The sequence below is a fragment of the Stigmatopora nigra genome, chromosome 2 (genome assembly GCF_051989575.1).
Source record: "Stigmatopora nigra isolate UIUO_SnigA chromosome 2, RoL_Snig_1.1, whole genome shotgun sequence".
Taxonomy (NCBI): Eukaryota; Metazoa; Chordata; class Actinopteri; order Syngnathiformes; family Syngnathidae; genus Stigmatopora; species Stigmatopora nigra.
Window position 1 is genome coordinate 7,564,633 of NC_135509.1, and position 14,454 is coordinate 7,579,086.

The 14,454-nt window shown below is 42.3% G+C and overlaps 3 protein-coding genes across 4 annotated transcripts; 1 reads left to right on the forward strand and 2 right to left on the reverse strand.

Annotated features, from left to right (window-relative positions):
* Positions 1–1,801: 1,801 nt before the first annotated feature.
* LOC144186867 (monoacylglycerol lipase ABHD2-like) lies at positions 1,802–6,277 on the forward strand. 2 transcript variants are annotated; one of them, XM_077710582.1, is made up of 9 exons: positions 1,802–2,087; positions 3,224–3,471; positions 3,987–4,162; positions 4,330–4,681; positions 5,063–5,155; positions 5,229–5,330; positions 5,410–5,479; positions 5,554–5,638; positions 5,739–6,277. In XM_077710582.1, exons 2-9 carry the CDS (start codon positions 3,233–3,235, stop codon positions 5,894–5,896), a joined length of 1,275 nt encoding a protein of 424 aa, XP_077566708.1. In that variant the 5' UTR covers positions 1,802–2,087; positions 3,224–3,232; the 3' UTR covers positions 5,897–6,277. The 2 variants fall into 2 exon arrangements, with proteins under 2 accessions (XP_077566708.1, XP_077566707.1); XM_077710581.1 differs by having other exon boundaries at positions 1,803–2,087; positions 3,221–3,471.
* Positions 6,278–6,305: 28 nt separating this feature from the next.
* rlbp1b (retinaldehyde binding protein 1b) lies at positions 6,306–10,450 on the reverse strand. The gene is made up of 8 exons (XM_077710583.1): positions 10,356–10,450; positions 9,457–9,501; positions 8,551–8,679; positions 8,267–8,471; positions 8,019–8,197; positions 7,278–7,436; positions 7,088–7,198; positions 6,306–6,821 (listed from the first exon to the last, which is right to left on the reverse strand). The coding sequence occupies exons 2-8, from the start codon at positions 9,466–9,468 to the stop codon at positions 6,693–6,695; spliced, it is 924 nt and encodes a 307-aa protein (XP_077566709.1). The 5' UTR covers positions 9,469–9,501; positions 10,356–10,450; the 3' UTR covers positions 6,306–6,692.
* A 757-nt stretch (positions 10,451–11,207) lies between these two features.
* LOC144182910 (interferon-stimulated gene 20 kDa protein-like) lies at positions 11,208–13,728 on the reverse strand. The gene is made up of 4 exons (XM_077710290.1): positions 13,609–13,728; positions 12,366–12,911; positions 11,686–11,886; positions 11,208–11,578 (listed from the first exon to the last, which is right to left on the reverse strand). The coding sequence occupies exons 2-4, from the start codon at positions 12,801–12,803 to the stop codon at positions 11,384–11,386; spliced, it is 834 nt and encodes a 277-aa protein (XP_077566416.1). The 5' UTR covers positions 12,804–12,911; positions 13,609–13,728; the 3' UTR covers positions 11,208–11,383.
* Positions 13,729–14,454: the final 726 nt, after the last annotated feature.

The window sequence follows — 14,454 nt, forward strand, 5'->3', positions numbered from 1 at the left end:
ACTAAACAGTAACAACGTTCATACTTTAGATAGGGCATTGTTTTTCTTTTTTTAAACATGTTTTTATTTATTTCCCCTACTCATGGCACGTTGGCATTCATCACAACCTTTCACCCAAAAAAAGCAAACTGAAAAAAATGAAAAGTTACAGTATCAGGGCCTCTCCTGTCAAAATGGAAGGGATTAAAAAATTAAAAGGAAAATGTGATATGATGGTATAACAAGTCTACACACCCCTGTTTGTTTAAAAAGGAATAGAAAAAAAACAATTTACCAATAAAATGACTTTATTGCATCATAGAGCCCCCATCATTTAAAGTTTATAGCCAACATAACTAAGATGCTAAAAACAATCAAATAAATTTTAGCTATTGTTTAGGAAATTAATTGACTTATGAATGAAGAAACTTTTGCATCTGCTCTATTCTATCACAGCAAATATTACTGTTGGCATAGCAACATCACAACTTTTTGGGATTATTATTTGTGGTTTTGTGCCTCTTCTTTTGTGGTTTATATGAGGACATACAGTAAGTCTCACAACACCAGTAGTTGTGTTAACGTCATCAGCAATGCTTCTGTAGCCTGGTAACTAAAGACTCTTATTTGACTGTTCAAAAAATATATATAATTAAGAAAATAAACAGATGATGGCATCACTTTTTTCGTTTGTTTGTCAAAATATTCCATTAAAATGATCTACATTGTGCTTGGCTTGCACAAAAATTAATTCCCTTTTCATCCAACAAGTTATTACCTAGAAAGTGAAGAGCTAGACAAAAAAAGTGCCTTAACAAGTGATTTACTTTGAAGCCAGGGTTAAATCTTCAAATTTAAAGGGGGGAAAAAGATGTTGCAGCGCAAATTCAAGAAGACAGAACTGTGTTTGATCTTAATCCTCAAATGGGAGTGTAATCCCTTCAACCTAAAACCTTTTGACACTGCTTAAAAGGAACACTGTTGGTTTCCACACTATTTTTTCCACATTGTTTAGATTCATCACTTGGTTTTATTAACTGCATCTGAGTTAACCCATTAAGCCATTGTTTTAACACATCAGTTATGACTAAAATACATAGATATTAATATTGTGGCCTATATGACCCAAAATGTGAGATCCACATACTTCATATATGAATGTTGGGTCTTTGTGTTGTTAAGTAGTAGATCTTAAATTACATAAAAATAGTGACTTGCTCAGGAAAAGGTTAATAAATATATTAATTATTAAACTTACTCTGGTTCCAATCAATTGTTCTCAATGGCCCAAATATTTAAATAATGGATGTACAGGAGAGAGTGACAAGTAGAAAACAAATACCAAAAAAAGTAATACTATTGTATATTATGGTTGCCAATACCAATAGTTTAGCTCCCTCTTGCGGTGACTTGTTGGAACTCACAATTCAGCGAACGAGGTATATTAAGTACTCTTACACACGTTTTTTCTGACCTGGATGCGTATTCACTGCAGGCTTGCTAAATTCCTACTCAGAATACTTTTGTCGGGCTTTGGAAATCAAAAAGCGTCCTCCACATAGCTCAATAAAGCCTTTTCATTAAAATAACTCAATTAAACCACAGCACCTAAACTCACCTTAAATTATTAGTAAATTAGTACATTTTCACGTTGCATTTATGTACCGTGGGAATTCCGAGAAAGTGGGCAAATCGAGTTAAACTTTTTGTTTTCAGAATCCCATTGAATGAATGTCGCCCCCGTGATTCAAAGGAACCGGGGTGTGGCGGCAAACAATCGTCATAGTCTGACATATTTTGCCGTTTAGTAGCAAGCGTGGGCGGAGGAAACACGGAGCTCGGAGCTCGAAGGTTTTTTAACTGGGGGGAGTGAACGCATCCGGAGCTGCTCACTCGCTGCGGGCTGTAAACACTAACAAGTACTAGTCCGGTTCGACGGGACAAACGCTTACCAAACCGGCCCCAGCGTGCTTTAAAATATGCCTACTTCTCTAAAATCAAGTATTTTGTGACGGGTGGGGAAAGACGACGGGACTCGAACACTTCTCATGTAATTGAAGTACCTTTTGAGTAACCAAGAAGCCGACTGGGAGGGAGACTAGCAACAGGTATTCCACCGCATTTTATTCTAATTTAAACTCTGTGCTGACAGTCTGTGATTAAAATAATTATTTTAGTACATGAAAGCAAGCGTTTCAGTCAGTCGTAGCCAGAAATAACTAAATTCTCTTAATTTTAACGTGCATTTCCTCATTCGTAACGTTCCATGATGTCAGTGTTTATAAATTATTTACAATTCTAGAAAGTGAGGAATAATCTACTCTCGGCTTTAATCTATTTAGAATGTTCAAACGTCAACTTCCAAAAGAAATCTAAAGTGCCTTTTAAGTGAAGATTAATTATTCTATCATTTAAAAAGTTTGTTTCAGGACTACAAAATGTACTTTTCCCCAAAAGTCACTAAATGTAGTCACATTACAAAGGTGTACATTAGGGTTGCATTTTTCCCCTCCCGATTGCGACGCCCAGCTGTGTGAAATCGGCCGATATTGTGCCGATGATTTATTTATATCAAAGGAAATACACCCATCTACAATTACTGCATACTCACTAGACTTGAAAGTAATTTTTAATTATGACTTGAGGGCAATAGAAGTTGAATCCATTTAAGGTGTGTGGCTTGCGGCGTTTCAAACAGGTTTGGTTGTTTACTATTGATTAACTAATATGTGGGAGGCCATCTTGGCCAGAGGAAGAACAAATTTGGGTCTGGGTTGCCAATTGTGGCTTGCATGAGGGAGGCACTTGTTGTGCAGTGTAGAGACTTTAACAGGATAAACTCCAAAGTCATGTGGGTGGGTAGCCCCTGATTTAATAAGAGAAAAATCTGGCCAGAGTAGTATTAACAGTATTTACTCGCATATAATAGCAATACTGTAGTAATGCGATTGAGACGCCATAACTTGGACGGTTTTGACCCAAACAAGCCAAGAGCGACAACATTTTTATTTAAAAATGATTTATTTAAATTTCTTTTTATGTAATTTTTCAATATTTTTAAGAAGATTTTTGGGGTATTTTTATTTATTTTATTTTTGGTATATTTTCTATTGATTTATTTTTCTATAATTTTTATAATGATTTGGTTTTTTTTTTCTTCTATTTTTGGGCCAAAATTAAAATGGCCCCGCCCAAATGTGATATAGATCCTATAAGTGAAGAGTTTTACTTTGTACTTTAGCAGACGTCCGCCATGGCCTCGCTTCCGGTCGGCGACGGAGGCGAAGTCGGCGACGTCGGTGACCTTAGCGACCTCGGCTCAGAGCTGCCGGCCATGTTTGACGGCGTGAAGATGGCGGCGGTGGCCGCCGTCCTCTACGTCATCGTGCGCTGCCTCAACCTCAAAAGCCCACCTTCGCCGCCGCAGGTCAGCCACCAGGACACGCCCCTTTCCCGGTACCTGCTGAAAAGCTGCCCCCTGTTGACCAAAGAGTGAGTAAAACAAAAACAAGATCATTGCCCTGAGCCTGTGGAAAAACAAACAAACTTTATTGACATATAACACACCCACATGCCTATATCACTGAACCGCTTCGTCCAGGGGGTGCTGGAGCCTATCCCAGCTGACTTTAGACCAGAGTGGGAGGAAACCGGTGTACCCGGAGAAAACCCACGTAGGCCCGGGGTGAACATGCAAACTCCACACAGGTGGACCGACCTGGATTTGAACCCAGGTCGCCTACTGTGAAGCCGGTGCGGTAACCACTCACCCGCCGGGCTGCCCACCCGCATGCCTGACGGCAATATTTCTATGTAAACATGTCAAACCGGAAAGTTTTTCTGTAAAATCTGAAGCTCAGCAGCTTTCAAAAAGTGCCATAGCGGACAACTATTGACGCTCAATTCCTTTAAATGGAGAGAACTGGGTGTCCAATCTATTTGGACTGGGAGGGACGGCAACGACTACTTGGGAGTAACCCTATACCCCCCCCCCCCCTCCTCGGCAGATATGTCCCACCCCTGTTGTGGGGGAAGAGCGGCCACATCCAGACGGCGCTCTACGGGAAGGTGGGCCGCGTGCAGCCGCCCACGCCGCGCGGCCTCCGCAAGCTCCTCCCCATGCCCGACGGGGCAACGGCCAGCTTTGACCTCTTCGAGCCATTGGGGCGACATCGCACAGGAGGTCACGCATATCAACTTTCTATTGGTCTTCTTTAGATTTCATATATATTTCTTTCATTGCCATATCCAAAGAAAAAAAACCACATTTGTGTTAAGATGGCGTTCCCAATCACAGGGTTTACTCATCCTGTTTATCACAAGTGCCCGCCTCCCATTGCGTTTCCCCAGACGACATCACCATGGCCATCTGCCCCGGCTTCGGGAACCACAGCGAGCAAAACTACATCCGCACCTTCGTGGATCATTCCCAGCGGCGGGGCTACCGTTGCGCCGTGCTCAACCACCTGGGAGCCCTACCCGACGTAGAGCTCACCTCGCCGCGGATGTTTACCTACGGTTGCACGTGGGAGTTCGCCGCCATGGCCAGCTACGTCAAGCAAGAGCACCCTCGCACGCTGCTGGTGGTGGTGGGCTTCAGCTTGGGCGGCAATATCGCCTGTAAATTCTTGGGAGAGAATCCGGCCAATCAGGAGCGGGTGCTGTGCTGTGTCAGCGTCTGCCAGGGTTACAACGCGATCAGGTTAGCATTAGCGCTTTTAGCGCCGTCGTCAAGCAATTATTGTATTTTTTCACATATAAGCCGTATTTGTAACTAAAAAATATAGATGTCGGCAAAGTAACATTTACAATTTGTTGGTTATTTTCAGTTTTGCAGTAAGAAAACAACCATTACTGGATGAATTAATTACATATAATATTCAGAAATAGCACATGTGATGATTTTTCTCAAGATTTTCCCTTCAAAGTAACACATTTGCACTCCCTATTAAAACCATGAATATGGAGGTGAAAACTGGGAATCGGATCGGCTTACACGCGAGAAATTGTAATATTCAACCATTTTAAGGCAATTTTAAGGTGATTATTTGCTACTAAATACACTACATTTTGTTCTTTTTAGGGCACAAGAAACTTTCCTCCAGTGGGACCAATGCCGGCGACTTTACAACTTCTTATTGGCCGAAAGACTCAAGAAGCTCATCCTGTCACACAGGTAGGGTAGACAAATCATTTTGATTTAGCATCCATTTTTTTTAGCGCGTGACCTTGCCCCCTCCACACATCAGGGCCAGCTTGCTTGGCGAGCCATTTGGCAACATCAGTGACGCCGACCTCACCCGATTGGGCGCCGCCACGTCGCTGTCGCAGATTGACGACAGCATCATGAGGTAACTGGAAAAATCAGATGATGATAATATCCGGGGCCAATGACTAGTAAGTTTGACCATTGCGTTTTGCCGCGGGCAGGAAATTCCACGGACATGGTTCCCTGGACGAGTACTACCATCAGGAGAGCTGCATGCGCTTCATGCACAAGGTGAGTGGTGGCGCCGCCCCTCTTTGTCCAACCAAGATGGTTGACTCACCCCTACCCAATGGGACTTTGCTCAGGTAACTGTGCCGCTGCTCTTGATGAATTCCTCCGACGACCCGCTTGTTCATCGCTCCCTACTGGCCATCCCACAATCGCTCTCAGGTTTTTACGCTCGGAACTTGATCTTTGAGCTTCATATTTAATTCAAGCTCACATGCAAATGAACATCTAAAGGAGTTTTTTTGTTTGTTTGGACTTCCAGAGAAGATGCCCAACGTGATCTTTGCCCTGACTCAACATGGCGGCCATCTGGGCTTCTTCGAGGGAGACGTACTGTTCCCTCAACCTCTCACGTGGATGGACAAAGTCGTAGTGGAGTTTGCCGACGCCATCTGCCGCTGGCAGACGCGTGCCGTCTAGCCTGACCTCAGTCTACGCTTCATTTCAGATGATGTAATATTTTCTAAAACTGGAATTCTCCTAAAACGAGGTCCGGAAGACCTCCAAGAGGTCCTTCTCCGTCCCACTTGACTTTTTCGAGACTGGAGCTCACGTGTATTGTGACTATGAATGCATTGTCCTCAATTTTTTCGTTCCTGAAATGATGTTTACAGAGATTTGTGATGTTTTGACAAAAATGAAGTGGCCCAAAAACTACTTGAGTACTCTGAAAACTGAATTGGGTATGATGGTACTTGTTGTTGCAGGAGATTTCTACTATGCACTTTAGGCTCTTGGCACCACTGTTTTGACTTTTTGAGCAATTTAACGGGCTTCACAATAAAGTGCCTTCACTGGAAACTTTGGTCTATTAGAACCTTATTGCAAGTTGAATTTTATATACACTTTATTGTACAATCAATTGACAGCACAATGAGGAAAGCTCATGTTTGTAAACGGGGCAAAGTGGGATGGGTGAGGGAAGGACGGATTTGTTGCTTTAAAAGACACTTTAAAAGGTCGGCGGGGTCCAAACAAAGCCCAAAATTGGGTCAAATTAAGAAAACAAATCTCCCAAATAGGAAATAAATGAGAATTAGAGTAGAGGGTAGCCATTTAATTTCAAAGGAGCCATGTTTAGGGTCTAATTTAGTTTGAATTTCATGCCATTTTCCTCTGAAACTTGACATAAAAATTAGTTGGGCTGTGTTAGGACCACCCTACCTAAAAAAAACTATCCTCTCATCAGGTAGAATGTAAACTTGACCTTTTTTTTTTAGTCAAAGAGCTTTGCCGCTGTGGCTTTGCCATCGTATTTGGGCGCTTTGCCGTCAAATTCGGCGGGGAGGATGTCGGCATCGAACTCCTTGTAGTAGTTTTCCAGCTCGTCGCCGTGAACAAACACCTGAGTAGAAGACAATTAAAAAATATATAACATTTATATTCATTAAGAGAAATATTAATTTGTAGAAGACAGTTAAAAAAATATTTATATTCATTAAGAGAAATATTCATTTGTAATATTTGAGCTAAAAGGTCGACTTAAAACTATGAATAAGTCGTGGACATCCAATCCACTTGAATTTTTCAAGTTGAAATGGATTGGATGTCTAAGACGTCAATGGCAGTATTCGGGTTAAAAAGGATTTTTTTTTGTTTATTTCAGAATACCCTCTCCAGAAGCTTGCTCTTCATGAGTGGCTTGACCACGTTGTAAGTGGTGGTGAAGTACCACGGCTGGTGGATGAAGTGCACGGCTTTGAAGCGGGCCGGGAAAGAGTCCTGTGTGAGAAGACGAACAGACGTTTGTTTGGCTTTGTCTGGCATCCCCACACGTTAGAATACGAGAACTTGATTGTACCTGCAGCATGTCCACCATCTTCTTCAGCTCAGTGGGTTTGATTCCGGATGCCTGCTGCATGGTGAAGCCTTTAAAGTTCTCGATGATGCAGAAACCGTTGATCTGAGTCTCCTCGTTTTCCAGAAGCTTCTCTAGGATGACGCAGTAGGCACGGAGGATCTGTTTAAAAGGAGAATCATGCCAAAATAAAATGCTACTGCGACCAGGAAGAAAATACGAACATGTATGACCTTTGGGTTGCCAGATAAGTGCACCTCAACCAAGAAACACGCCACATTAGAATAGCATTCACAAACTAGAAAATGCCATTTCTGGAGAAACTGCATACTGTACGTACATTTAATACTAGTATGGGTCAATGTACTTAAAGTACTAGTGCACACAAGTACACAGAAGCACACATACTTGTAGTACTAGTCCACAACTATGTAGTACTAGTACACACAAGTACACATACATATAGTACAAGTACACAGAAGCACACATACTTGTAGTACAAGTCCACATCTATGTAGTACTAGTACACACAAGTACACATGCATGTAGTACAAGTACACACAAGTACACATGCATGTAGTACAAGTACACAAAAGCACACGTACTTGTAGTACAAGTCCACACCTATGTAGTACTAGTACACAAAAGCACACATACTTGTAGTACTAGTACACACAAGTACAATGCTCTTAGTACTAGCACACACATTAATGTATGTTTTTAGATACTTTTAGGACAGAGCACCTCGTCGAAGGTGATCTCCTCGTAGTCCCAGTTCTCAATGTTGAAGAGAAGGACCACGCGGCCATATTTATCCCGACTCTGGAGGATTCCCGGGTAGCCCGCCTCGATGGTGCTGCGCACCGCCTCGGGCGTCAGGTTCTCGAACAGTTCGGGGTACTCCTTCCTGAAGCGTACGTAGCCTCCGGGAGGAAAGTCCCCGTTAGGATCGCGGTTAGGATTCCCCACCACCGGCGTGGCCGTTTGTTTACCCTTCATCAGCTCGAAGGATCTGGGAAGGTCGTACTTCCGAGCCCGGATAAAGCGAACCAGCAGGCTGTCCGGCTTCTCCCCGAACGTCTCCAACACCCCCTTGGCCAGCTCGTCGCCGCCGTCCGCCTTCTCCTTCATCATCCCCCGCAGCTCCTTGACGGCGGACGTCCGCTTTTCGTCCGTCTCGTTCAGCTCGTCCTTGGCCTTGTTGAAAAAAAAAATGAGACGTGGCGTTATTGCCAAGGAAAGGCGGACCTGTCGTTGGATTAAAGCGGGCGCTTACCTTTTGCCGCGTGTGGTCAGGAAGGTTGGGGCTGGGGCCGTAAACAGGCCCGTGATCCTTGACGGTCAGGCGCTCCAACTTGGCGCGGAGAGCTTGCTCCTCCTCGGACACCACGCGGTAAGTTCCACTCTAAGGACGGGTGGAAAAGTGGGAAAAAGTTTTTCATGGAAATTCATAATTCCATTTTTTTTTTCTTTAAATTTTTCCATTTTCTCCCTCGGCCTCGCAGTTTTGGGGTCGTGGGTTTGAACCCGGGCCGGTTCTCTCGTATGGAGTTGGCATGTTCTCCCTGACTGGGCTTGTGTGGGTTTTCTCCGGGTACTACAGTTCCAGCCCACATTCCAAAACATGCTAGGCTAGCTGGTTGTACACTCAAAAGTACCCATAGCTATATAATAGGTTGTCCTTTTGTTTCATTGCGCTCTATGATTGGCCGGCCAACAATGATGGGCGTGTCCACCACCTCATCAGCTGGGATAGACTCCAACATCCCTCATCCAATCCATTTATACTGTTTTTTTTAATGTATGCAATGAAAAAGTTGAATAAATTATGTATAAACTTGAATTTATGGGCCAGGGCTCCTCAAAATTGGAACAACATTTTTTTGTTGAAAAACATTGTATATCTGGATCCTTATTTTAAAGTCTCTATGGTACAAAAGCTCTTGTGTAGTGGTCACGCTCAAGTCCTTCACAATAGGTTTTCTTTGGGGGGCTTGGGGGGCTGTTTATAAAAAAGGAACTAATCCACATGAGAGCCAGCGTTAATCAATAAGGCCTCAGTTTTGCTTTAATCTGCTTCACATGAGCGCCGTCAAACCCGCGATTATGGCCACATTTCACAATGAGATCATTTGGTTTTGTTTTTTCCCCCTGGGACAACATTTTAGTGGTATGTACTCACAACGACAGCCATGTTTGTTGATTGTCACACTTGGGTCGATGTAGCCTGCAAAACAAAACAAAAAACAAAAAAACATTACTATCTGGATGTGTTATTGTACTAAGACTGTTTTTATATGCTTGTTTTTTCTGGTTTTGGTGTATTTTAGGGGGGTTTATTTGACCCCTCCCAATCAAAATGGGTTTGGACGTCTTGCGCCGTCAATGGTGCGAAACATGATCATTAAATTAAACGAATGCAGCTTTGTTTGGCGATGAGAGGGCGGTGCTAAATTTAGCTGGCACATTATTTGGCAGGCAGATTTGAGGTCGACTCTTACATAAGCTGAATGATTAGGATTGGGTGAAATAATCGACAGAAATATCAATTATTTGCAAAAATTGAACCATTCAGGTTTGTTTTTTTCATTGACCATGAATATCTGTATATAGAGAGAATGCAGAATTATGTAGAAATTACTTTAGATGTTTTTTTCATCTTTGATTCAGACTACTTTATGCGTATTTTGGTTGGGATTTAAAAAAAAAAAAATCACACAAAAAAGATGTTGCAAGGGTTGGAAACAAGATTTTCATCTTTAAAATGAATGATATTAACATTCAAAAATGTAATCAGCTCCAAATGCTTATTGATTTCAAAATAAAACAAAATGAATAACATGCATGTATAAAACAAAGCTCGACTATTGCACTATATGTAATTCGTCTTTTAAAATTAACATTGAGAGACGCCTGGTAATAATAGACTCAAATTGCTTTTTGATTTCAAAATAAAACACGCCTCAAACACGGACCAAATGTATGAACTGGAAAAAAACTCGAAAAGTTAAAAAAAATACTCGAGCATAAACACTATGGGATTGAAAAAGGAGGCAGAGTGGGTGGGAGGAGTGGTCCTACCTGCTCGCAGCGGCGTCGGTCGTCAGTCGGGCGTCCGAGTGGGGCGAGCTGTGACTTTTGTAGCGTGGGGATTAGTGGCGTCACCGCAGATTAATCAACCACACGTTTTTTCCCATCTAGATCGTAGTGGATGGATCAGAATTGTGATGTAATGTTAAGGTTACACTTGCGATTGGGCTCGTGATTGGATGGCATTCTTACAAAACTTGTCAAAAGTGAGCATTGTGACTGAAACCTGTTGCGTCTTGAGTCAACCTTGCCAATAAAGTTTACTAACTGGCCGCCATTTGTCGCCGCTGGACATCCCGTAATGGCGGATAGGAAATGAAGAGAGGTACAATGGTAGTGATCCCTTGTTGCAGTAGCTGTAACCTTCAAGCAAGTCTTGTATATATGGAAAACAAAGGTAAAATAGAATGATCTTTGCAAAGATAATGGATTGACTTTCATAACTATACAAGTGAGGTCCATTGGGCCCTCCCGATCGAAAGGGATCGGTCGTCTCGCGCTGTCAATGACGGCTAATGACTGGGTGTTTTTTTTTTGGAGAACGAAGGGGTTTTGGGCCTCAGCTGCACAGAGGCGGCATTGTTGCGACAATCCGCATAACTGGGCTTTCTTTCTTGAGCAGCTTTACCAGATTAGGCGCTCGCCCGCCGTTCCTTCGGGAGGAAAACGTGTGGCATACCGTGAGGGGAGGAAGGGGGTTTAAGGGGGTATTGGACGGACAAAGTGGAGCTTGCTCCAAAGCTAACAGAATGGAGAGGAAAAAGTTGACCTTTTGGCGAATAAACGTTCTTTGCTTCCCATCATTTTACCACCTCGCGAGTCAAAGTGTGCTGGAAACAAAAATCAGTGGTAAATTTTATTTTGAAAACCACTTCAAGACAGCAGCAATAAACAAACGTTGGCTTACGTCCAGTGGGGTACTTCCTTGTAGCAAAAAAAGGGGCTAAAATTGTCCGTTTTCTTACTTTTTCTTGCTAGCTGGATTACGTAGAGTAGAACTACAAAGACTCGAGAATATTTTAGAAAGTGTTTGCCTCTGGGTTGTCGACGTCGTCATCGTCGCCTCCTTCTGGCCAGTACTGGTCCTGCAGGTATTGCTCCACGTTGTCCATCTGCTGGCCCTGAAGCTCCCACTCCCATTCGCTTTGGACTAGTTTGTAAAGGTCCAGCGCCGCCAGGGCGTCCTCCACCGAGGAGTGGCCCATTTTTCCCACCTGCCCGGAAGGAATAACATTAAAAATGTAGTTTTTAGATGTGTGCTTTTTTGCACCAATTTCTGGAACATTCTCCTGATAAAAGTATGGAAGCTCAAAAAAAGTACCTGGATGTGTCTGTTGAGGAGATTGGCGGCGAGCAACTTTAAGGAAACTCGACGCTGGGGTGGAAATCCGGCTAAAGCACGCAAGAGGTGTGTCGCCCCTGTGTCCCGAACCATGTGACGTTGATAGGGGATGTGCAGAACTCGGAAATCGTTGAAAAGTGAATGTCCCACTACCACCTTGCCTTCCAAAATGGTGAGAATCTGCCAGGGGGAAGCACAAAGTTATTTTTTCCAAACATCCATGGCAAAGAAAATCTAACCCAGAACTGCCAAAAATCATATTTCATAATGTTTGAATAGAATTTTCAGATTTTGGGATCATTTTGCCTAGTGACTAAAAATCTCAATCTCATCTCATTTTAAATGCTTTGAAAAATAATTTCAATAGTTCCATCTTGCAAATGAAAAACAAATAAATAAATAATTTTTAAAAAAAATAAACTTCATCGTTTTGTTTTAACTAGGAAGCGAACACGCGACATTCAAAATAAAAGAACATTTAGACGTGAAAAACTGATTACTTAATTTAAAACATGGCATTTGAAAATGAAAACATGATAGCAAGTTAAAATGGCCAAAACCAAACTTTCAATATTTAAAATTTCATCGTAAACTACAGAAAATTACTATCATTTGGCAACTCTGCCAAGCCATTTGAAGCAAAAGGGTCGGCAGTTGACCTCATTCCTGGCCTGCTCGAAGGGCGTGGCGTCGAGCAAGTGATGCGGCCGGATGCCACTCCAACGAGTCCTGTAGTCGGTGACGTCTTGACACGGACGGACGTAACGGTCATAGAGGACGTTGCCGTGGTAATCCAGGATGCTACAGCGGGCCAGCTCGCTACAACGCCCACGGGGTCCCGTCCCCACCATCTCGCAGTCCAGGGCCACCACGATTGGGGCGGCGGCGGCCAAAGAAGAGGTCGGACACGGCGAAGTCCGGCCACTGGTTGGGGGGCTGCATTCGGAGAAGCCGCTATCCACCTCCCAAGTGTCCTTCGGGGTCTGGTCTCGGTTTGCAACATCCGTGGCGTCGGACTTTTTAAGCCGTTTGGAGACATGCCAGTCACTTTGTTTCTTCTTAGTTGACCGCTTGCGTTTCACGCTCATGCCTTCCATTGTGTCAAGTCTTAGCGGATATGATATGAATGGCTAATTACTTAGGAGTTATTCTTTTGTTGAATCTTCGCCATCTCAAAATGACCAAATCATCCTTGAGACACATTGCTGTGGAGTAAAAGACAATATTTTTAGATACATTTTCATTTAATAAAATATTTTTCTTAAAGATTGGAAGCGCGTAGGATTTAATTTACACAAAAATGAAGGTCGACTAGCTGGATAACCGTTAGCAATTTAGCATAATATTGACTCAAACTCATTCACGAGTATTTGCTATTTTCAAACTGTTCATGTTTCAGCGACAATGACAGTGAAATACGTCCATTTTACTTGGACTGGAACGGGCGAATGTACAATTATTTTACCTTTATTTAGATGTGTTATGGTTATTCGTGTTGCTTAAATGGCGTTGCATTAAAACGACAACAAATTAGCATTATGTCACTCACGTTCTCTGACTTCTATTGTGTCAGAGACGTAAATGTCGTCACATTTCTTATCACTGTAACTCAAAATATGCGCCACTGTCATTTAAACGAACACGTAGCAAAATTATCTGTATTCTAGTCTGTAATTAGCTAATGAGAAGAAATATTTTGCCGTTACCGTGCCGTTTTTTTTCAGGGCACCGGCATTTTTTTAGCCAGGCCAGCTTATCCACCATTCCAGAAACCAGTACCACATTTTCTTGTCAACCAGCGATAGAATTAAAATAACTATTTCTCTCCGTAGTTGGACGATGGCCAAATCAATCTTCACGTACAGTCATGAAAGTTAAATACGTTATTTGTGGCAAATGTACCTTTTGCGTTGACACTTGTAGAGATGTACTGGAGTATCGGCGAGTTTGAGAGCTTCCACTTGATTAGCCATTTTTCTTCTTCGTTGTTATTAAAAAGATAGCTCAGTATTCCAGGTCGGCGCGCCACCTAAAGGCATTAATAAGAAATGCATACTATTAATTGAAATACAAAAATATACTAAATCGAACACATAAAAGCAATCGAAAAAAGTAGAAAGGACTTTCATGTGAAATTCTAGTGTACAAAAGGCACTTTCCTTAAACCTCTGACCAGTGGATGACTGGTCGTGTCTACAGCATACATTTGAACCAAAATGGTAGCTAAGAAAGTAAATAGACACTTTATTACTTAAATCTATAGCATTTTAAGTTTTTAAGTATTATTTACATCTTTTTAAAACCAAAACTGACCTGAAAAAATGTGTTTCAGGTTCAAAACGCAAACCGAGAAGATTTCACGAACCACAACAAAACACCCAAAGGACCAATATTTGTAAATAACAATAAGCATTTATTTGCATCTTTGTGTAATATAATCCTTTCATACATTTTTAGCACAAACCTCCAAAAACTAAAATGGCCACTAACAGGAAAGTTTTCCACCTTTGTCCTAAGAAAAAAAACATACATAGGAATCTTATTTCTTCATATTTCCATGAAGTCGTCCATTTATATATCTTGACATCACGGCTAGCCTAGCACAAACAACCATTAAGTACGCAGTTAATGACATGTTAAGAAAGGAGACTAATAACTGACTAGGTTGTACTGATAGGGAGGAGGCGGGGTTACATTCACCTTGCAGGTCCGCCTACTAGTTAGTGCAAAGATTCCCAAGTGACCAAG